General features: G+C 36.8%; 1 protein-coding gene across 1 annotated transcript in view; it reads left to right on the forward strand.

The window, feature by feature from the left end:
• The window catches only part of Pard3b (par-3 family cell polarity regulator beta), a 948,779-nt gene that overhangs the window by 404,860 nt on the left and 518,885 nt on the right, over window positions 1-25,034 (forward strand). The window contains 1 exon segment of the mRNA XM_051190339.1: window positions 5,708-5,817. Within this exon segment, the coding sequence (XP_051046296.1) occupies window positions 5,708-5,817 (110 nt within the window).

Genomic DNA, 25,034 nt, shown 5'->3' on the forward strand with positions numbered 1-25,034 from the left:
TTTAACTATCTTTAAAATTATAAAATGTTCTATCAATTGCAATTCCAATCACGGTTGGTGTGAGAGCTGTACCAATTTAAAGGTTTCTATTTAGGATTTTTCTTCCTATTTATCTTGTCATTTTGTGTCAACAATATTAGAAGGATAATTCTTTTCTTTTCTGTAAACTGTCCAAGTGTTTCTTTCCACGATTTCCATGGCACTGCAGGAATTAATTTTTCACAACAGAGGGAACTCTGATAGTAAAACACTTAGCACTTTCTGTACACTCATGGGCTGTCATGGCAACCTTCCTCCTTTCTCCTCTCTCCCACCACACATTCTCCTCCAAAATCTCTTCTGGGGTTTCATTAACAGCTCATGGTTTTACTTGCCATTCATTTGAATATTCTAGACTAGGGAGTCTTGGCTCTTTGTTTCTTAGCCTGTAATATGGAAAGGTACTTCCTTTTCCATTGCCTTTGCTCATATCACGTGTGTCTCTAGACTTTCATTCTGGGCCCCAACAGGATTTCCAATAACACCTTCATTTGCATCTTTGTGGATTTGCTTGACTGAAAATTCTAGTCTTTGCTTTCTGAAGCCAAAAGGATCATTTCAGATTAAAAGCAAATTATTAGGAGTAAATGCCCATTGTTCTTCAGGCAAGACACATAAGGATCACCGTGCTCACCCTTATTAGAATACAGTTGTAATCACTTGCCAGAATCTCCCGTTTTCTCCTACAGCTTTACTCCATTTCTGCTTCTGGCTGAAGACACTCTATTCTGCATCTCAGCATCGCCTTCCCTGCTTCCTAAACTGGAGCCCCTCTTGCTCTTACAGAATGTCATGTCTTCACATTCACTATAGCTGCCTTGGGATGAAGCAAGACTAATACTGACAAGCTGGCCTCTGGCTTTGCTCAGGAGGAACATTAACCATCTTTAAATAAATAAATTGCTGCTTCTGCTCTCTATACAATTTAGAACATGTGTCCTTGTGACTTGATGTGTGGCTCATGTTAAAACTATTGTTTGTTTCCTCTGCTGCCAACAGCCTCCTCTGTTATGATTCCTCGGATTCTTGGTTTCTTTTTCTTTAATGGCCTGTCCTTCAAGGCCCTCCAAGTTCAATAGTAAATGACATCACTTGTCACTTAGGCATCTCCATCCAAACACAACTTTCAGAGGTAGAAATTTCTCTCTACCTCTCTCCCTCCCTTGCCACCCTGTGGTGTGTGTGTGTGTGTGTGTGTGTGTGTGTGTGTGTGTGTGTGTGTGTGTGTGAATACTCATGCAAGTATCAAAGTCAGAAACTTGTATTTTATAGAAAATACCTCCCACCTTCCATTCATGTTGGCCTTTATTTTGTGAGTGACCCATTAGTGTAATAATTTGAGCTTTTAATTAATTGTTGCCTCTTCTAATTTCTTTTCAAAATGCTTTAGGGATATTTAATGGGGATGTTGGATGTTTAACTGCACCCCCTTTGTGTACTAATTTCATCATCATTAAATTGGTTAATTGTTTAATAAATAGAAAATATACCATCATTCATAGACACGTGAGAATTAAATCCACTTTTTTCTCCCACAAGCACAGCATGAATTTCAATGTCCTCCAAATTCAACATTTAATGATGTCACTTGTCATATAAGCATGACAACCAGTATTAGCTGGCTCGACAGCCATACTTTTTTTTTTTAGACAAAAACTCTCTATCAATGTGTAAGTTTGCATTAGAGTGAGGCTTACGCTACAAGTACCCATTAGTGCTACCCCAATGGAATTGAACTTAATATGACAAGAACCTCTTCCATGGGGACAAAACTATCTTCAGCTATGTACCTCATCAGGGCTTCTTTTCTCTATATACATATAGCTCAAATGTCTTCCATGGCTCCAGGGTATCAACCTAAACAAAGTGAATACTTGCACATTCCATAGTATGTGTGTGCATTGGTATGGGTCCCATTGTTACCTTTATGTTACCCACCTGTTATGATTACCTACCTGAAAGCTCCTGGCATGCTCTTTGTCCCCCATGTCTTCTTCTGTATAAATAAGACAAAGTACTATGATGATTGCTCAGCTCACTGTCATTGCCTCCCCAACACCCACTGCTGTGGTACTGTTTCACAGCTGAGCTCTAAACATTTAACTGTAGACATAAGTATCATGCAGTGTACCTTATTTCATTTCACTTTTGCCTCCATTGGCTTTAAACTCTAGCTCCAGGGAATGCTATCTATGACTTCATGAACTGAACTGAACACTTCTGCCTTAAAATCGAAGAGCCTCCTCCATTAGATAGAACATAATGGTTAGAAAACTTTCCCCATTTCTGAATTCTACTCCATCATGTCTATATTCTAATTTTAATGCTATGTGTTGTCATGAAATCAGATTTTTGCTAGTTTTCATTCACATAATATTCCCTAAAAATCAGTTTGATTTTCTGATGTTGACCTATTGGATAAGCTAACATTATTCATGACAAATGTCAAGTGATCAATGTCATGTATTGTACATGACTTGGTATCTCCCCATTCCCATGAACTCTTTAATGTTTTTATCATCAGGTTTTCAATGGAGAGACTGTCACAGAACAGTCCACTTTCAGTGTCACAGAACCAGCACAGTCATAGTTCAGTCATGTTGACTCCAAAATCCATTGTCTCATCTGCTGTACTGATGGCAGTCAGCAGTATTAGCATCTACCAGTTAGGATACAAGTTCCTTTAGTGTATGTGCATGTTTATTCTCCCTTCCCTACAAGGAAAAAAATTAGACAGTTACCTCCATTTTACTTAGTGAACTTGATTGAGAAATTTGACTTCAGCTCTACTGTGTTCAAGGATTTGCCTAATCATTAACCCTTCTCCTTGCTTGCCTTTGTTGAACACAAGGATGTTTTCTCTGGCTTTGAGTGACAACTCTGACTCTCCTTGACAGCAACCTGCTAATAGGGGTTGGCAGTTTGAAAAATACTATGAGGAGGGTTTGTTTAAAGCTGAGATAACAGTTCATATTTTGAGATGCTCATTATTAATTCCAATATGAAATGATTTGCACTTGTTATTAACACATTAAGACAGCCAAGGAAAAATTAGAAGGTGACTCAACAGGAGACATTCAAATGTGGAAAAAAAAATACAGAAGGAAACTTTTTCCTAATGAGCTCAGTCCATGTTCAAGAGACATCATCCCTCTTAAAGCTTGATTGGTTGCTTGGAGGTTTTGGTGTGTATTTATTAATTAAACTTTTTAACTGATACATAGAAATGTGAAAGTATACATAGTAATGGAGTACAATGGATGATTTTTTATGTTTTAAATAGTTGATATAGTGGAATAAACTGAATTGTCATCTCTGGAGAGATGTATTACAGGTTACAACAGAATGCATAATGCTGAATACCTGTCACTTCAAAAGCATCTTAAATAATTTAATGTTTGATCAGTAGTCTTAAACTGTGATGAGGCAGTACCTCCCATATTCCAAGTTGAAGAAAAACTATCTTCTATAGCTTGAAAAAAAGATGTTTATAATCTAAGAAAAAGCATGTGTCATCCATTGTGATGTGTGTATGCTTGTATATGTGTATTACTATGTATGTATGTATGCATGCATGTATATGTACATTATGTGTTTATATGTGTATATGGGTGTATATATGTAGGGTTGTATGTGGATCTATGTGTGTGTATCTGTATGTGTATTTATGTGTTGTGTGTATGTGTGTATCTGTATGCATATTTATGTGTTGTGTGTATATATATGTGTATATATTAGTGTATTTGTGTACATGTGCAAATGCTTTATATATGTATATGTGTGCATACATGTACATATATTGCATATGTGTACCTATATGTGTGGGTATATGTGTGTATCTTTATATGTGTTTTGTGTATACATGTATGTGTGTGTATATGTGTGTGTGTGTTTATATGTCTGTATTGTGTGTATGTATATGCATTTGTATGTCTGTATATGAGTGTGTGTTTCTTTGTGTATGTATGATTCAACTGAAAAGTCATCATAACTAAAAACTAAAATTTTATGAAATTGTTGGTCACTCTTTTCTTTTCTCTTCCACACCATTGCCTTTTTTTGACAGTGAGAAAATAGCATGGTGAGCCAAAATGGCATTCCTTATTTTCTGTTTATTTTTGCTGATTTGAGGTTGTTAAATTGTAGTGCACTCACCTCATTAAATACTTGGAAACGACTGAGAGTTTTGAGGGGTCTCCCTTCCTGTTCCCCCAAGTTCTTTGGAATTTCCCATGTCATGCACTGTCTCTGAGAATATTGCATCTAACCAACTCTTTCTTCATGCTGGGAACTTATGGGTTTAACCTGAAAGAAGTTTAGCCTATAGGTCACCCGAAGAAGTGAAAAAGTTGATATGAGACTGAATTTTTAAGGAACATTTTCCTTCTAGTCTCATTTATTTTTCAAGTTTCATTAAAGAAACAATTGCCAACTATAGAGTCAAACTGTTATTTTTAATATGGTTGAGATGGAGGAAATAAAGAGTAATGTGGTGATGTATCTATTTAAAAAGAAAGAATAAGTTAGTGGGATTTTTAAATGTATTTTGTCATAGTGTATCTTAAACAGCATATTAACATACTATGAAAAATTTTGTTTTCAAGAAAGGATCTTCTTTGTAAAAAGGGGTAAAATGTGTTAGTAATTTTTTGTTTTCTACAGAAGAAGAAAAAAAGTATACCATAGAACCTATGAAATCTGTTTGGTAAATAGCTTCAAATGGAGATGAAATGTTCCTTTAAACTTTGTAGCTATTTAAGTTTGAGAAATTATTTTCAGAATGTTGATAAAGGAGAAACTGCATTTTACTGTTTTTTTCACTCTTTCCCCAAATGTATGCAAATAAATGTCAATTATTTTCTGTAAGAGTAACTTTTAAACCACAAGCAGATTTTTTTCCTTTACAGCATCCAATTTTGTATGAAGGAAATTATTTTAGGCCTAATTGCAGTGCGCGTGGTCAGGTTGCTCGCCCTAGTGAGGTTGAATTGCATTTGAACTTTCTAATCTTTTTTTTAAGAATTTAATAACTGACTCAAATATTTAATAGTGGAAGCTTTCATTAAATTAAAAAGAAATCAGAATATATTTTTAGAAGAACTAACTTATTTTCTTTATCAGTTTTGTCTACTTTAGGGCAAAAAGAACAAAATGGGATCAATCTGCTTGTATACTTAAATAGACATTAATGCCATAAGCTCAGAGCATAAATCCATTTAGTGTGTATCATTGTTCAAAAGGTTTGGGAAGCATCAAATGGCAGTAATAACTATGCTTCTAGGTCTACTGAACAGCAGATTACATTGCATATTTGAACTTCTTCATTATTCTTGTGCATAATTTTTCTTTAAAACCCTAATTGCTTCTGAGGACAGCTCTTAGACTGCCCATTCTCCAGTCTTGCGTTGCCTAATACATCTGTTAAATGCAGTGGCTGGTTTAAAATGCAGGTAAGGAAAGATGAGGGTTGAAGGACAGAGTGCATGCATGCTGCCTTACCTAGAGATGTCTGAAGAACATTAGGTGGATTCATTTACAAGCATACTTAGTAACAGAATGGTGAAACATGAAAGCGTGTTATAAACCTTTTTAATTAAAACACATTGTGCCATATATTCTCTTCTCCCTGGGGTTCACTTGACCTCTCACCTCTTACTTTGTCCTGCAGGAACACCACTGCTGGTGAGGAGAAGCAGTGACCCAGCACCAGGACCACATGCTGATGCCCAGCCAAGCATTGCAAGCCCAAGTGGCCAGATTATGAAACCTGTTGTTCCGGTAGGTGTCTTACCATTTGAGTTTCTGTGAAGCATCAAAGGGCCTTGCACATCAACTCCAAAGGGCTGAGAATTAGATACAGGCCTTTTGATAAAATGTAAAGTAGTGGTTATGAAAATAGATTGCATGGTGTAGTAGTAGTGCATAGTTATAGCGATAGCCTTTACTATTACTTACATCGCACTGATTGTGTGTTCAAACCCTCACTTAAATTTTTAGATGTAAGTAAGGACAAGTTTTATTCACCATTTTCCTGATAAAACATGAGGCTTAGGTAGACTCAGGGCATGTAGCTGTTTGTTCGAGGACATGTAGCTAGGGCATGGGAGACCCAGGAACTGAACCAAATGTCCTGGCTCCAAAGGCCCTGTTTCCAACCAGCATATGATCTTACTTTGTGCCTGTTGTCATATCCTACTTCAGAATTTCAAAGGATAGATTGGTGTGTTCTCAGGGATTTACCACAATGCTTTGTAAGGTAGAACATGAGTGAATGGTGGTAACATGAACCTATGATGCCATCATTGGTGTTCCAAAATTCAGCATTTTAATTGAAAGAAAATAAACTATATAAGAAAAAAGAATGCTTCTGAGACAACATATTTGGAACTGCTATATTTATGACTGACATGTTAAGTAAAAAATTACTTCTAGAAAAGATATTTTCTGTCCATCCCCATAGACTGTGGGGTTGTGTTCTTTCAATTCTCTGTTGCTTTGAAGAGCTGCAATGGTGGTTCATCCTTCCAAATTCCAAATAGCCTGCATGTTAAACTTTGGTTAATGACTATCCACGACATCATAAAGAACAACCTCCAATAATGTAACCATATTTTAACCTCTCCTAAACATCCATCTGTGACTCATTACAAGTCTCACTTTAGATCACTTTCTCAAAGTTGTATACCAAGGCGATGGATGGGCTAAGACAATTCTCATAGTTTGCTATAGTTTTGTTTTCATGAACCAGTGCCAATGTTTATACAGTAAGGGCTGCTATGCTGCATTAGTGAATATTTACCAATCAGTGAGGATTCTCCCAGTGCTTGCACATTTTTTTCCCTTAAAGTAGCACCTCTAAGGCATTTTAGAGGCAATATTTTCTCATCCCGTTTAAAACTCTGTGCTCTGGATGCTGGAGATGGCTCAGTGCCTAAGAGCACCTTCTCTTTTAAATATGTATTTTTTATGATTTTTAAAAAAATGTTTATATTAGAATATAATTACATCATTTCCCCCTTTCATCCTTCCAAGTCTCCCATATACCTCTCCTTATTCTCCTTCCCATTCGTGGTCTCTTTTATTATTATTATTATTATTATTAATTATTGTTACACACACACCCTGCTCAGTCTGTATAATTGTTACTCACATCCATGTGTATGTTTTCATAGCTAACTAGTTGGTATTGGATACCCAATTGATGTGCCCTTTCCAGGGAAGTCTGTTTCTTCTGCTTTCAACATCCTTTAGTTGCCTGTGGTACTTCATGTGGGGATGATGCCTCATGGTCTGCCCTCATCCATATAGGCATGCCTCTTGGTGTATTTCTTGTTCAGCTCGTATTTAGGCAGTCATGTTGGAGAGAACCTACCATTCTTGCAGAGGACTCTGTTAGAAACTCCATCTCTGGGGAGTTTTGGCACTCAGGGCACTCTTTTGGCCTATGCAGTCACTTCATTCATGTGCATGCATGAATACACGAAATCTTTAAAAAAAAAAAAAACCTCTGCTCTTTAGGGAAATATATTTGATAGCGCATTAATAAAAATCAGGTATACCTTTATTGATATGATCAACTTTACTGAGGTATACAGAGAAATCTAGTGTTTGTTGTTTAGTGGAGAATTTTGTTTGTTTGTCTTCATTTCATATTAGATATTCAGTGATTAAGGCCAGGTTAAGTCTAAATATATTGAATTGGGAAAAGGAAATGAATGATATAAACATGAGAGAATTTACATAAACAAAAATAAGTACAATTTAATGCATATTTTATGATGTCTATATACCCTAAAATGAGCCTGTCTGATTAATGTGTTATCACTGTTTGCATGAAGGAAATCCACCCACATACATTTGTTTGTATCACATAGGCTCAGTGCTTAGAACAATTGAAATTACATCAATATTGCTTTCTCTTAGAGAAAACCATGGCTCCCCCTCCAAATATGACCACAGGGAATTTTGAGCTTGGGTCTGTGGTTGGATGTTATAGTATTACTAGAAGAGATGTGTATTTTCATTTCAGGAAAAAATACTGGCACTCAGAATGCTTGCACTTTGCCTTTATGTGGATTACATGCCTCAGGTGCCATCAGTAGAAAAGAAAGTACATGTGGTGTCCTTAAGTGGCCTTATTAGATCATAATCAGTATATCACTACAAGTGTACATTTCCTTTCCTCTATAGTGGGGTGTGTGCATGGTGATGAGTAGAGGCTGAGACCTGAAGGATGCTATGGCCCTTGCCTTGGCTCAGGATTAAAGCACTTATACTTCTCTTGCTTCAATTGTACAATAATCTCTGTGGATTAGTGTGATTCCTAACCTTCCAGGAGCACATGCTGTGCAGTGTTTTTCTGTACACAGAAAATGCTCAGTGTGCCTGCTTTGGGTTAGAAATGAAAAATACATGTAAGCTTAGGGGAAAATAATCTTAGAGTTTTGAGCAATAAACCAGCTTAATTAATAATCAAACACATCTATTTTTATTAATCAAAATAAGAACAATAACAATCATAATATATTTGATGTCCATTTATCCCTTTAAAATAAACATAAAAAAATAATTAACCTAACCCAGCCAATCTTCCTGTTACCCATTACCCACCCCTGAAAACTCTTTATTTTTTTATACTATTATTTAGTCTACCTAACTCAGAAGACCTGTACTTTAACCACTCCGTTGTAAGAACAGAGTTAGTGAGTAGAGATTCTTGAGTAGGTGTCTATATTCCCTTAGGAGAAGACATCATTTGTGTCAAAAGTCTTACTTAGTACTATTTGTTGACTCTGTGCTCAAATATGTTTGCTGTCTTGGGTCAAGTAAGCTATACTATTAATTGATTTTTAATTTTTCTAAAAGTGGTTAATAGAAAACTACAAGTTATATTTATGGTTCTTATTATATTTATATTATTAGGTCATGTTCCTCTATAGAGAAGGAAAATCAGGTGTAAATTATCAAAATGATTTGAGAGACTAAGAGGAAGATCTCTGAGCCCCATGTCATCTCTTGAGTGTCAGTATGATTGGTTGTCACCCTGGCTCTTTTCTGTGGAACCATACAATGTACTCTATAGAGTACTCTATAGAGATCCGAGAAGAGACAGAAATCATGTGGGCATATGTATATTCATGTATTGCTCAGTGATAAGAGAGTGGCTTCCCACGTTTAGCATTGGAAACTACCGCCAAAGACCTTACACAGCTGCTTCTTCATGCCAGGGACCATAGGAGTTTAGCAAGTATGGATTGCAGATTTGGGCTCTTTTTCAGATCTTAGATACCAAAATTCTACTAGAAGTGTTACCTGCAGCATCTTCATTCCTCTGATTGGATAAGTGATGGTATAGATAGGGAATGTGTGATAATGTATTTTTGTAGCAAGAAATGGGAAAAACAATGGCTTTTAAGTGCCATGTTCCATTGTTTCTCATTCCAGTATCCAATGAGGCAGAGTGGGAGGTGACTGGAATTTATACTCCCTAAACAGTGTTCTAGGGTAAGTAATTCACAGACAGCAAGACCCTGGATGTGTTATATTAAATTATTCCCAGGAAAGGAAAGTTATTCATAACCCACAGCATAAGAATCGAGTGAATGAATACTTGACACATTTAACTGCATTAAAGGAGGGCCTTTAAAAACCACAGCTGATGACTGTTATTTTTAGCTGTGCTTTACCAGGCTCTCCACAGTTAGAATGTGTTTCACTGATGCCCAAAGGTATGGAGTGTGGTTTGGAAAAGTTAGAAAAGCTGCGCCTTTCTGGCTGATTGAATTATTACAAATTGGTGATTTCACATGTACACTCACAGGCATGTTGGACTTACAAAACAGGCAAATAAGAAACTTTGGATTTGATGCAAGTTTCAGATTTCGTGTGCTGAAAGCCCACCACATTTCAGTTTTCATTACTTTAAAGTACCATCAGATAAACAGCATGGGAATTTGTTTCTTGGTCTTCTCATCATACAGGATAGTACAGCTATTAATGTCCAAGCAGCTATAGCTATTCATCTTCCAAGATAGTAGCAAGCCTCATTCTCCTGATGCTTTTGAAGTGAAGAAAGAATCCTGGGGACAGGATATTGTAGTGAGAGTTTTCCTATAAGAAGCCTTACCTTCCTCTCCTTGATTGCAACCTGGTGTTCTTTCTTGGCTTAAGGGCATACCATAAAACCAAGCCCTTGAAATTGATGTTCCTGAATTTGCAAATAGAACTCTAAACACATGTGATATTTCCCTCTTAATATCCGGCTAACTAAGGTAGGTGTTTGTGTTTTAATGACTGTTTATATCTTACATTTAATCCTTAAGGCACGTCGATCCTGCAGAGTAACTAAATTAAAAAGTAGATTCCTGAAATGTTGTAATACTGTGGTGGTTTTCTGAGAGTAAAGGGTCATGCTCTAAACCTGCTACTTGTTTTATATTACCAGAAGTGTGTGTGTGTGTGTGTGTTTGTGTCTGTGTGTCTGTGTGTCTGTGTGTGTGTTTATCTGTGTGTGTGCCTGTTTGTGTGTGCCTGTGTGTGTGAGTGTGTGTGTGTGCCTGTGTGTGTGCCTGTGTGTGTGTATCTGTGTGTGTATGCCTGTGTGTTTGTGCCTGTGTGTGTGTGTATCTGTGTGTGTATGCCTGTGTGTGTGTGCCTGTCTGTGTGTGTGTATCTGTGTGTGAGCATGCCTGTGTGTGTGTGCCTGCGTGTGTGTGTATGTGTGTGTGTATCTGTGTGTGTGTGTCTGTGTGTGTGAGTGTGTGTGTGTGCCTGTGTGTGTGTATCTGTGTGTATGTATCTGTGTATGTGAGTGTGCCTGTGTGTGTGCCTGTGTGTGTGTGTGTCTGTGTGTGTGCCTGTGCCTGTGCATGTGTACATGTACTTATTTACATCTGGCCTTTAAAAGTCGATGTCTACTATATACGTTTTATTTTTAGAATTCAGCAGTCAGTTTAGGTGTGTTAAAACAGAAGGCAATGGATCATTTCAGGGGTGTGGTATCTCTCTGAAGTTGCATGTTCTGGTATGAGGTGGGTACAGGACTCATCATTGTCTAGAATTTAGAAGAACACAATATTAAGATGAGAAGCCCCATTTTGGGGCATAAAATAATGCAAGGAGCAGTCCCTGGACTCCTCAGACTGATGCTGACTATGTAGCAGAGAGTTTCACCCTCTCCCTGCAAAGGTCCAGTAAATAACTAAGGTTATTTTTTTCATATTACCATCTTCCTACCAAACAGATATAAATCCAGGCTTTTAAAATGTATGCTTTTTCTTCCTTCCTTCCTTCCTTCCTTCCTTCCTTTCTTTCTTTCTTTCTTTCTTTCTTTCTTTCTTTCTTTCTTTCTTTCTTTCTTTCTGTTTTTGTTCCAAGAGCCATACATACCTGTTTGTTCAACATCAACATGACTGTGCGATACTCTAAGGTTAAGATTAGGGGAGAAAGAACACAGGCTGCCTATAGAGAGTACCCTCATAGAAATCCAACCAGTCTTTAGAGATTTGGGTGTCTCATAAGCAAAGGTGCTGACAGGTGGTACTGGTGATGGGAAATATTTCCTGGGAGTAGCTGCATTCTTCTTGCCTCTTGTATACACCTGTGGGTTGAGAAATGGCCTATTATATAATACCTCTTTCCAAGCACGTCACCTATATTGACATTATAATAGAAGTTTTCCCCAGATTAAACTTTCTGAAACCCATGAAGGAAATCATTGCGATATCACTGCTAAAGTTTAATGCCTTGTGTGTTAGGATAAAAATCAGAAAGGTTTTGGTTGTGGACTGTAGGCCATACAACCAAACCAGCTAACTATGACCTGCCTTTCGTAGTGATTATTCTATGTCTACACATAATGAAAATACGAGTGAGTTTATGTTGAAATATAACTTAAGATTTAGTAGACATTCTAGAGGCACAAATCTTATTTTCCATCCATTAGATGGTACAGCTACGGTAGCTATAGAAGCTCAAGATAGATGACTGTTGGGGGTATCTGAAGGAAGGTGATAGCTATTGTATTTCAGCCAGGAGCATTGGATGCTGTGCAGCCAAAGGGAGGAGAAATAACATGTAATATATAATTGTATTATTTAGAGATACTGAATCCTACAAAAGGATTTTTTTCTTTCTTTCTTTCTTTTTTTTTTTTTTTTTTTTTTTTTTTCCTGACACAGTGATTTAATAATAGTCCTGGCGTTTGTAGCTCCAGCTGTTCACGCTGTGTGCTGATAAGACCAGAGCTTGAAGACACATTGCAGCAATGGCTTTCATATGGCTTTGTTTTAAGAGATGATGCTGCCAGCCAGTATTTCACGAAGCCAACTGTTTATTTACTAAGTTTGGCAAGTTCAGGCAGCTTAACTCCTAAAGTACTGAGCTTGGAGACTAAGATTCAGGTATGGGAGAGGGAGCATGCCCTTTTATGCTACAGTAGAGTTTTTCATGGCATTTTGCAGAGGTTGATTAAAAGAAAAAAGTGGGTTAGTTGAACATGTGAACCATGACAAGCCCAGGGCCCTGGGACATGTGACCCCTGTTCAGGCACATGCTTCTGCATCACTCACTTTGTGTCGATTTTAGAACTGAAAAACAAAATTTTCACTACTGGAAGTCTGTTTCAGAAATGAAAACAGCTACCTGTCTTCTTTTGCTGTTTAGTCAGGGTCTGTGCATAACGTAAAGAGTTTTGCTTTCATATCAAAATACATTGACTGTCCCTTTAGATATCCAACCTTGTTCTGCATGCATTAGGAAAGCTCAAGGCATTAGTCCCCACCCCAGGAAACTTAAAGCCTGGTAAGAAGACCAAATTCAAAGCAATTAAACAGCTCTATCATCCTGAGCATGCATTTGATTGCCAGATGCTACATTTTTAACTGTCCGTTTGTCGGTTCTTTGCCTATAATCCACACTTTAGCTTTCCGTTTAGTTTCCTTTAATGCCGAAGGGAGCTGCCATGCTTGGGGTCTCTGTTAGCTCTCAAATTCCTTCAGTGTAACTACCAATAGGCGTGTCTGCATTTTACCAAAACTGCAAGCTACTCAATGGCAAGAATTGGTGTTTTCTAATTTGTGTTCAAGACTCTAGGCATAGTGCATGACACATGATAGATTATCATAAATGTATGAGACTTAAAACTTTATTTCTGGGATAGGTAAGGTGAAATTAACAATCTTTAGCTTTAGCTCATTTTTAAAGTATTGGATATGTGTATATATCTGTTTGTGTAAATGCATATATACAAAAATGTGAATGAATTGGATTAAGAAACTCCATGTTTAACACAGTATTCTCTCCCAAAAATAGCTTCAGTTGAGGATGTCCTGCTTTGGGAGAACCTGCTATTTGTTTCCATGTTGTCAAATCAAGAGAAATGTCTAAGCACAATTTCTCAGCTACATATTAAAATGTGGGCTGAAGGCTGAGGTCAGCAGTTTGAATTCTCAGAATTACTTCATTTTAGAATTTTCACAATGATTTGGTCAGAGAATTAGTAGAAATTATATAGTGAGAACAAGCATTATTATTCTGTATATGAAATGTTATAGAAGCCATTTTTATAAGTAAATCTTGAAGAAAAATAGAATAGAAATTAGTAGCAAGGTGGTAGACTCAGTCATTTTAACTTTATTTTTAGTCAACCATATTGTAAATTCTAGAATAGAAAGTTAGTAACCTCATCAGTTATAATGTTATACTTTTCTAATAGCTGTATTCAATGAATTGGGTTCATTTCCTACCCCCATGCATCTAAAGTTGTTCTTTACCAATGCTTCTTCTATTCCTTCTTTCTTAATAGGTTTTCCCAGTTTTGACTGATAAAGAAGAAAATAAAAATGACTCTGTGATGTGGGTTAATTAGAGTGTGAAAGACATTTGCAGTGTGTTTTGTAGCAAAACACCAATGAGTTTAACATTGTCACATTAGTGCTCTGGTCAGATCTGATTTGACAGAGCTGTTGTTTGTGAGCTTTTCCTGCAGACCAAGATCTTGTCCACTGAATAATTTAAATTGCGAATGATCCTATAGTGTGTGTAATTAAAGGTATAATAATGAACAGGGAAACTACATAAGCTCCAGTTGCCATTATCAATTTAAACCCCCAAGCTAATGACTTCTGGGTCCCAGACATGAGTTGCTAACCTTGATTAGAATGAATTAAGCTTTGCATTTCATTGGTGTCCTAAACTTCATTGATACCAATGAAGTTTTCCAGCTATGACACCAGTAGTCTGTGTGTATTTGCCAAGTAAATAACAGAGACTTAAAAAATAAAAAATAAAACATGAGCACCCATGCAGAGGCAGCATCCTAAAATATTGTGCACACACACATACAGGCACTCAATGAGATAGCTAACATTAAAATCTCACATTTAAATCCAAGGATCTAGGTTTGTCTAAGCTTAAAGTCAAGGCTGAGAGCCATGGGGACTTTGGTTTTTGTTGTTGTTTGCTTTCTATTCTTTCCCATATGGCCCTTCTGTACTGAAGACCTCTACTAAACATCCATGGTATGGACTGAAAGGGTTAATGAAAGTTCTCCCTTGACAAGCAGCAAGAGCCCAGTTTCTGAGAGGAATAGAGAACTTTCTCTTTTTTCCCTGGAGCATATTCATACAGATCTCTTCAGATGAGGAATTTTTTTTCTTTTTCTTTTTCTCGAAACATAAACTCTTCTAAAGTGTGAGTTTCATTCTGGTTTCTGCTTTCAAAGAGAAGTTAGTCATAGAATGACATTGTACAGACATTAAACAAGACTTTTCTTTCTCAGGAGGGGGCCCCTTTCCTAATAGCCCTGTGCCATAAAGTAGAATTCTGATGTAGATGAATCACATTTTAAAAGTCGCTACTGTGTGTGTTTTACGCTTGTGGAAACATGTAACATCCTCTTAAGCAGCGTGTGGCTTGTCACAGTGCAGCTTTTGATGTCTGATTAGGTGATCATGGGGACATCTGGAGTGAGTTAGGTTTGAAGTGACTATTTAGAGGCAATGGAGGACCCAAAGCCTTATGACAGAGTTAAGCATTTTTTTTTTTTTTCAATGACAAGTTTTTGCAATCTGCACCTGATTTTTTGAGCCTTCTCTACAGGCAGGTCTCCTTGCTTTTTTGAATGAGTAGCATTTGTTGCAAAATTAGTAATAATAAAGTAAAATAAAATCATGAAGGGTTATTGTCGTGGGAAGGAAATAGCCCCAAATACATCTGAAGTCAAAATTGACTAACTTATTGCAGAGACTGATGTCTGTATTTCCTCTGACTTTAATTTCAGTCACTGCCAATCAAACCAGCCTTTGCTGTGTTAACAGAAAAACTGTATTTGACATTCAGCTCCATTCTTAAAATTATTCAAAGAAAAGCAAGCAGGCATGGAAGCAGCTAATACTGTTTAGATTGCGAAACTGCATTTGAGAGCACTCATTGAGAGCTTTGCAATACTGCATTTGAGAACGCTCATTGAGAACTTACTCATTAATATGGTCAAAACTATTATTTGCGGAGTCTCAGAATATGAGCAATGTGTACAGATTGTGAAAATTCCAGAGAGACCCCTTACTCCAAATATTTGGGATGAAAAGTATTTGGGATTTGGAATAATTCTGGATTTGGAAATATTTTCACATACACCATGAGATAATTTAAAGACTAGGCCTAATGTTGAACATGAAAGTTATTTGTTTCCTAAGCACTTTAGATATACAGCTTGGAGCATTTGCAGATAATATTTTTAATAATCTGCTTTTTTTTCCTGTTGCTTGCCATTGGAATTGAGGTGTTGAGTGTTTCCACTTGGATTGTCAGGTTAGAGGTGCTCTGTCAATAAGACTTAACTCCTTGTTTATTCATGAATAAAACTATTATTTATCTATAACAGATGGGCACACACACATACGCAATCTTTTGCCTTAACATCTCTTACCTTTTCAGATGCTTCCTGAATCTCTATTACATTTCTTATTATGATCTCTTGTGAAAATTTCTTTCCTTTTGATGTCACATAAAGATACACATACTATTTGCCATCTTCAGCATTTAAGCCTGTATGTCAGGGTCTTAAGTACACAGGTGTACCTCCATTATCACTACCTCTAGAATTCTTCATTTTACAAAACTGAGTTCTGTAGCCATCAGACAAGGGTTCCAAATCTCACCCAGCCACTCACAACCACAACTTTACTTTTTCTCTTTCTAATTTTGAATTCCTTGGAAGCTTATGGAAGTGCAGTTGTGCAATTGTGTCTTTGTTTGACTCGTTAAATTTATTAAGCATACTATCCTCAAGCTACATGTATCCTGTAGCATGTGTCTGCACAATTTCCCTGTTTGAAGCTGAGTAGTATCCTACTGTTTGTGTATACTATATTTAGAGGAATCTGTTAATGGAAATTAGGTCATTTCTTACTTTGCCAATTGGGTATAGTGTTGTTCTGGGAATGTGTGTAACGTATTCAAGTCCTTGTCTGTAGCAGAATGTGATAGCACAACACTCCCCAAACTTGGAGAGATGAACCAGGAATCTCAAACAAAGATTGAAAAAGTAGCCTATATACATCCATCCATATCCACACATATAACACAAATGAGATCCCATGTTTCATCCTTTCTCCTTCTAACAGAAAGAGAATGTCTTGATCATATGATTATCTTTATGATTATCTTATTATTCTATTTATTCAATTTTCACTTTTAAAGAAATTAATTTCCTCAGACAGACCATATTTTACTTTCTGATTTTATTTGGAAGTAGCCCTCCTAATGAATAACATATTATGGTTTTTGATATGTGCTTGCATAATGACTAATGATGTTGAGCATCTGCTGAAATGTTTAATGGTCATTTACATATCTTTGGTCTTTATATGTCTTTTATCTGAGTTTAAGTAGGCTTCCCTTCTTTCCTTGTTGAGTTGTAACTATGCCCTATAGATTCTGAATATTAAATTAATTCATTATCAGGTATGTTTTGCAAATGTTTTCTTCCTTTTCACTTTATTAATTGTATATTATGGGGGAAACATAATTGTCATGAAATTCTGGTTTTCTGGGTTTTTCTTTTGTTTTCTATGTATTTGATATTAGAGAAATAATTACATAATTACATATTACTTCTAATATGAAGATTTCTCTCTGCATTTTTATGTAATGGTATGGTACTATTGTTTTGGCTCATTAATTTAGGATTTTGACCAATTTTTACTTAATTTTCATAAATGATGTTATTTAAAGACCAAACTTCACTGTTTTGAACATCAATATTCAGTTTTCTCAATATGCTTTGTTATAAAGACTATTACTTGCCTAAGACAAAGAATCCTAAAATGTATATTGAATTCACATGGAGGAAAAAAATTATGAACTATGCTTGTAAGAGACTAATAATCAGTACACAAGGAACTAAAACAACTCAGTAGCAAAAATTAATAATAAATGTTTAAAAATAAACAATAATCCTAAATAGAAATTTCCCAAGAAAAGACTTAGATGGACAAGATGGAAATATCCATGAGGAGATGATCAAGAGGCTACAGAGATTGCTCAGTTGTTAAGAGTGTAAACTGATCTCCAGAGCTCAATTCCTAGTGCTCTCAGGGTAGCTCACATCCAGTTTCAGGGTCTCTGATGCCTTCTTATGGCCTCTCCAGATACATGCTGGCATGTAGTGCATGTCTGATACATGCACATAAAACACACACATAATATAAAAGTAAATAAATCTTAAAAGAGAAAGAAAAGATGATCAACATAATAAATCATCAGAGAAATGCAAATTAATACTATAGTGAGATAATGCTGTGTTCTAGAATGACACACTCCTACAATCCCAGCACTTGGAGGCTGGTAGTAAGCACAAGAGTTCAAGGCTGGGCTATACAGTGAGACTCAATGAGATACTATGAAAATGAGGAAGAGAAGGAGGAGTTGGAGAGCACTAGTGAGGATATGAAGCAAACCCTTACATGTTATTGGTAGAAATGTCAATTAGTATGGCCATTATGAAAATTATTATGGAGGTTTCTTTAGAAATTAAAACTAAGCTTTTAGATGAACCAGAAATAGCCAAAGGAAACAAAAGAAGTATCTTAAGAGTCATATACATTCCCATATTTGTTATAGTACTTTTCCCAGTAGCTCAGAAACAGAAATAACCTAAGTTAGCCAGACCTGTGGTCTTAAACCCAGCTGCCCTGGCAGCTAAGATAGGAAGATCATAATTTCAAGCCCTGCCCATGCTACAAAATGAGACCAAGTCCAGGTTGAGAATACAGTTTAGTGGGAGCATTTTGCCTAGAATGCATCAGGTCCTAGGTTCACGCTTCAGTGCTGAAGGACAGACAGGCAGATAAAACAGACTAATGTGCTCTAGAATTATAGATAATTGGTAGCACACCTGTGTAGCATGTATAGTAGCCAAGGTTTAATTCCCAATATTGCCAAAAACAATATTCTAAATTTCTATTAAATGAACAGATAAAGAAACTGCTGGTGTCTGTGTTCAATGGAAAGCTATGCAAACACAAAACGATGAAATCCTCTCACTTATGACAACATAGGAGTCAAGTTGTTAAGTTTAAGAAGCCAAGTACTACCTGAACTCACTAGTGTCAGGAGTCTAAACTAGTTAAGAATGGTAGGTACCAAATGCTGGAGCAGAGGGAAAGAGGGAGGCAGGGCTGAGGAAATGTTCAAGAAGTGCTAAGTTATAATTACATTGAGATTGGACATCTTTATGTTGTTTTGCATAATGGAATGACTATAGATAACAGCGACTTCATTAAGTATGTCCAAAGATATGGCATAGAACATTTTGAGTGTTTCACTATAAACAAAAAAATAAATGCTTAAGAAAACACGCCTACTTTGATCTGAATATTCCACCATTTATACACACATACGCATGTCAATGAAAAGACCATCTTTCCCACACTGAAGGATCTCGGCCAGCTTCTTGAAGAATATTTGACTGCATATGCACAAGTTTACTTTGAGATTCTTGACATAGCATTTTGTCTAATTTCAGGTTTCTACTAAGCATTAACTCTAGCAAGAGGACATGAGGAACCCATGTGTGCCACTCTCTGTTTTCCATATACACTTTTTTGTCTGTACCTTTGCTCAGCTAGTGGCCGAGTGGCCAATACTGATTTCCCTTTTCTCACAGTGAATGTTTCTAGATTTACTTCCTAACCAAGTGCAGCACTAGTTTTTGCCCACCTCTCTGTCTCTCTTGCTTCTCTTCACACTAAGTTATTTGTCTTAATCGTTCTTTGTACTATGAATCTTCCTCTCTATGCCCTGAGCTCTCTCTTGTACTACATTTCTCACATATTTGGAACATACTTCTGTGGCTAAAGAACTTAATTCTACATTCATACCAGGTGTTGAGACTATTATATACTGGTGCTCCTTGATATACAATAGTATTAGAATTCAGTTAACCCATGATGAATTGAAGATACTGTCAGGTAAAATACACTTAATACACTGAACTTCAGAACTTGATGGTTTAGTCCAGTCTACCTTAAACACACTCAAAGATGTCCTTTAGCCCACTGTTGAAGTTATATACCACTAATTCAATAGCACATTGTTGAGTATTCTATGTATTTGGTTGGATGGCTGTAATCCCGCAAAATGATTATAACACTGTGAAACAGAGTATAAGTTGTTTCCATTCAGGTCTGCAACAGACAGAGCTAGAACCTCCCACCTGTGCCCAGGAAACAATCACAGCCTGTGCCACTAGCCTGTGTCAAAGGTTATTGTCAAATACTTTTCTTTTTCACAATGCCACATTGTTTTTTAAGTGGAACTTGTATAAGTTAGGAAGCATCTGTAACCCCCAGTCTATTATTCTACTCCATAGAAAGTTGGGTTTGATGGCTTGATGAAGCATCTAGTCTGAGACAAGTTAACTCATTTGCCTTGAGAAGCATCACTGACAACTAGCAACAGTAGGATTTGCCTTCAAATTGCCTTCATCTGAGCTACAGGCTTTTACCTTCTATCACTAACAGCAGATATTATCTTAGAAGTACCATTTTCCTCCCCATGATACAGTGATACAGCCATTGTTCAAATGCTTTGGGAAATCTTCATTTGAAGCTGCCTTCTGAGCCAGTTACCAGCCGTTAAAAAAAGAAAGAAAGAAAGAAAAAACTTTATTTTCATTATTCTATGGTTACACTTCATTTTTCTTCCAAAAATGGTATTGTTCTAGCCGAGGCCAGAGCTTGTATTGTAGAACTAGTCTCAAATGACTGCACTGTTTACACAGTTCGGATACCCCTGAGAAGTTCTAACCACCACAAAAGCATGGGAGACAGACATTAAACACATTTGTGGAAAAAAGACTCAGATGTACTTAAAGCACCAGAGTTTTATAGCCATTCTTTCTTTGTTTATGGAATTGTCTGGTGGTTAAGACAAGCAGGTCTGATCCCTGAATCATCCCCTGGCTCATTGTCAGGCTAAGCAAGTATAATTTTGTACTCTATCTGGAAGGAGAAGATTGTCTTCCATCTTGGTCACAGTGGAATTTTGAGGTTAATGCCTTTTATCTTGAGTGCAGCGTTTAACAGACTGTGGGTGTTTAATATATGTTAATAATAGTGATAATAATGAATGTTGATAATTAAAGGTCTTTTATAATTACTAAATTTCTAATGTGTGTTAAATATAATTAAAGGGAAATTATTTAAATTAATATGCATGTCTACAAAAACTGGAACTAGCCACAGCTCTTATTTTTAGCTTCTTAAATAGCATCATGAATGCAAATCCAGGATTAAGAAATCCAATGATAATAACAATCTCACCAGGGTCATGAAATGAGGGAGAACCCATGTCTGGTCTGACTCTAGAAATGGAAAAAAAAAAAGTATCTTTTTCAGCTGAGAAACATTGTGAATGGGAAGCCACAAGAGATGTTTGCAGTTGGAACTTAGCCACATGAAGCTGTGCATCCAGTGTCATCACTAGCTTGCTTTTCTCCCAGCAGTTATGCTCATGTATTCTACGCAGGGAAAGAAAAGGGCTTTTCGGCAAGCAGGGCACCATCCCAGGCCAAAAACAAAAAGGAAACAAAGCCATTAAACAAGTAGTTGGGATACAGTAATAGTAAACAATGACCCTGAGATTTAGGGTAGAGATTCATTCTCCGAGCTCAAATGAACCTATGTTAGGTAGAATTGTTGCTCTATAAGATACTGGGGCAACAGAGTTGACATACTAAGAGGGGCATGTTAACATGGCTAAGAGCTCATGTGCTCTGTGTGAGGGCCCCATGCAAATGAAGTCCTGGCATTTCCAGCAGATTGGTCTTCCTGCTTCATCTTCCTTTGTTTTGTTTTACTTTTGTATGAAAACTACAAGCTATAATTGCAGTTAGATCAGGGGGTTGGCTTAGGAGACAAATGAAGTATTATAAAACTGTTAGGATGTATGGCATGACAGCATTGGATATGTGATGTACATGAAGGAGGTTAAGATTCAAGGATAAGATAGACAATAGAGGTAGTTACAGAGTTATACTTTCTTAAAGCTGAAATTAATCAGGTTTGGGTTCACTTTAAACAAGGAATAGCACATGTCTAGAAACAACATGAATTGTGAATTCAATCACTGAATGTTGAGTGTCTTTGTTTATAGAGCACTTTATGAGCTCTAATCATTTGAAAATGAAAGGTACCCACCTGAAGACAGGCATTATGGCAATTCTGGAGCTGCATCCATGTACCCAGCTGACTTTCCTTTCTTGAGTTGAAATGATGCTGTTCCTTGTAAAAATTTTCAGTAGAAAACCTAGACCTATTATTTAGCAATGGGATGATTTCTAATGATCCTAACCCACTGTCTTATTAAATCAATCCAAAAGCTTTCAAGAAGTTCTCTGCCCTTCTGTACTCTCCTCAACTGGGCCTCCTACTGCAGATGGAGTAGCCTTCTGTGTCTGTCTATGTCACAGATACCTTCTCCTCTGAAAAGACAAGATTGGGGTACTTTCTCCTTTTATCCCTTTGATATTCACCAGCACAAGCATGCTTCTTTTGGGGAAGACTTTTAAAGAAATATGTGATGTGTTTGTTGAAAACATGATGAAATACTTCCTTAAGGGAATTCAAATTTAACGTGAATCAGACAGAGGTCAGTTCTGTGTCAGAAAGCCATGTTAATTCTTGCTTCAGGAAGACTCTGCAGTGCTGCCAGATGGAGCCAACTATTTCATTTTAATTTCCTACTGCCAGACCTAGCTCTTCCCTTTCAATGGGAGTGGCTAGTCAATATCAATGAGACCACATCTTTTGTCTATGTCTGTGTGTCCTCTCTACATTGTAAGTGTAAGTGTACTGAGGCTAGAGAATGTTTTTGTCACCTCTGTTGCCCAACATTTAGTGTGTGGCAGGTATTTAATAAGTAATAACTGAATGAATGCCTGAATTGAATGCCAAAAACAACCAACTGGTTGCTGTAAGGAAGGACTGGAAAAAAGAACAAGTTGCCAGATTCTAACATGAAGATGGTTTTGTAGAAAACAGAGTGTAAGTTGTTTAAATACTTTAAAAGCAGTATTTAAATAAAGAATGAAGGGTTTCTAAAGGTAATGTATAAGTTGCCTTTGATCTGGTTATTGTGTCATCAGAGAGCCTTCATCCAGTAACTGATGGAAGCAGATGCAGAGATCCACAACCAAGCATTGGACTGGGCTCTGCGGGTCCAGTTGAAAAGAGGGAGGAAGATTTATATGAGCAAGGGGGGTCAAGATCATGAGTGGGAACCCATATAAACAGCTGTCCCAAGCTCATGGGAGCTCATGGACTCTGAACCACCAGTTAGGGAGCCTGCATGGTACCAACCTAGGCTCTCTGCATGTGGGTGACAGTTGTGTTGCTTGGTCCTATTTGTAAAGCTCCTAGCAGTGAGATCAGGACCTACCCCTGGCCCTTAACTGGCTTTTGCGAACCTGTTCCCCATGCTGGATTACCTCTCCTAGCTTTGATGAATGGAGAGGAACTTGGGCCTACCTCAACTTGATAAGCCATGTTTTATTTTGTTCAAGCCCATGGGAGGCCTGCCACTTTCTGAATGAGAAGAAGGGGAAGTGGATGGGGAAGAGGAGTATGTGGGAGTCAGGGGGAGGGAAAAGGAGGAGAGGAGGGAGGGAAAACTGAGGTTGGTATATAAAATAAGGGGGCAAAAAAAGTTAATTAAATTAAAAAGAAATATTTATCATTCTCAAATTGTCATATTTTGATGACCTCCATTTTCACTTTTTTCAACACAAATAACATAATTTCATTTTATATGTCTAAATAAAACTCATTATTTATATCTACCTCCATTTTTTTTTCCTGTTCATCTATTGACTGCCATCTAGGCTGATTTCATATCTTGCCTAGTCTCGATATTGCCATGGTAAACATGGATCAGCTGATATCTCTGTGGTATTCTGACTTGTATTCCTTTAACTATATGCCCAGCAGCCATATAACTGAAACATAAGGTAGATCTATTTTTAATTCTTGAATAAACATACATATGAATTTCCATAGTAGCCACTAATTTACATTCCCATCACAATGTATAAGAGTTCTCCTTTCCCTCTCTCCTTTCCAGAATTTTTTAGCCATAAAATATGAATATTTATTCCAGTTCAGGGAAAATAGTGGAGAGAGAAACACATGCTGCTATCCACCATTCTAAGTTAACTGGCAACAACTGGGAAAACTGAAGCAGATATTATCTATAAATATGTATATGCATGTATGCTTATTTTCAGATTTTAGTCTTACTGACATTTATAACTTTGTTTTGTTTTACTTTCTAATAAATTCCCTTACAAGTTGTGAAATGTGTACTAGTACTTCTACCTCAGTAGCCTCACCAATTACTTAATATTATTTGTGTTGCATTCGTTAATTTGTGTTTTAGCAACTTGTATCATTGGTCAGGTAGTTTATTTGAAAATATCATGGAAAAATATCAAGTCATGCTCTGACAGTTACCCAGTCATTACATGATTTTTCATTATTGTTTGCATCTTGGTATTTCCTGCAGTTTCTGTACAGGCACCTTCTTCCATCTGCTTTAGCTTCTAGTACTGACTATATCTTTATCTTCTGGATGAGAGTGTTCATGATCCATGAGCAACGGTCACGTACGAAATGTGTAGGACCCAAGGTGGATTGTGGTTTCATTTTTGACACAGAGGTAAGTTCTTTTGGCAAGGCACTAGAGGTTTCAGAGCACAGGCATTTGGGCATGGATTCCATGAGACCTTCCTACCTTAGTTTCTATCTTTGGTTCAGGGAATGAATCTTTCCCACTGCTTTTTTGTCCACAATGACTTAATGGCTTGATAAATTTGCTGGCTTGTAGCATATGTAGAATACTTATCATTTGTTATCTCACTGATAGTTATTCTTACTGTGGTAATATGAACTCTCAAGGTACACTCTTGTTTTGCATTTCTATGATACCTAATAATTTTTAACATTTTTCATGGAGTTATTGGCCACCTGTATATCTTTTGAGAGCTGTCCATTCAGTTCATTTGCCCATGTATTGATTGTGTATTGATAAGTAATAATTGATTTTTTTGTTTAATTTTTGAATTTTCTCATATCTTCTATAATTTACACTTAAATTGTGACAAATGGACTTCAAGAATTCCAGCATGAAATTAATTTATTAATATTCTATGTCTGTATTATAAAACAGGCTTGGCTCTCTAAAAGCATTTTGTAATTTCTTCATCCAAACTCTACTTGTCCATGTCATTTTCTGGCTTCTTTCACTTAGTATGTGTGGGTATTGGGTGAGGAGGAAGTTGTTTGGCAGATATAGTAGAGTTTTCTTTTTGCTTGTGATCAATGTTTTCTTATTGACCTGCAAGTGTATAATTTGATTTAATTTTCAGTGGGTATTGAGAATAATAATAATAAAGCTTACCACCATTACCAATGTAAAAATCTGAGGTTTACTGTACC

This window comes from Phodopus roborovskii, unplaced genomic scaffold, assembly GCF_943737965.1.
Source record: "Phodopus roborovskii unplaced genomic scaffold, PHOROB, whole genome shotgun sequence".
NCBI lineage: Eukaryota > Metazoa > Chordata > Mammalia > Rodentia > Cricetidae > Phodopus > Phodopus roborovskii.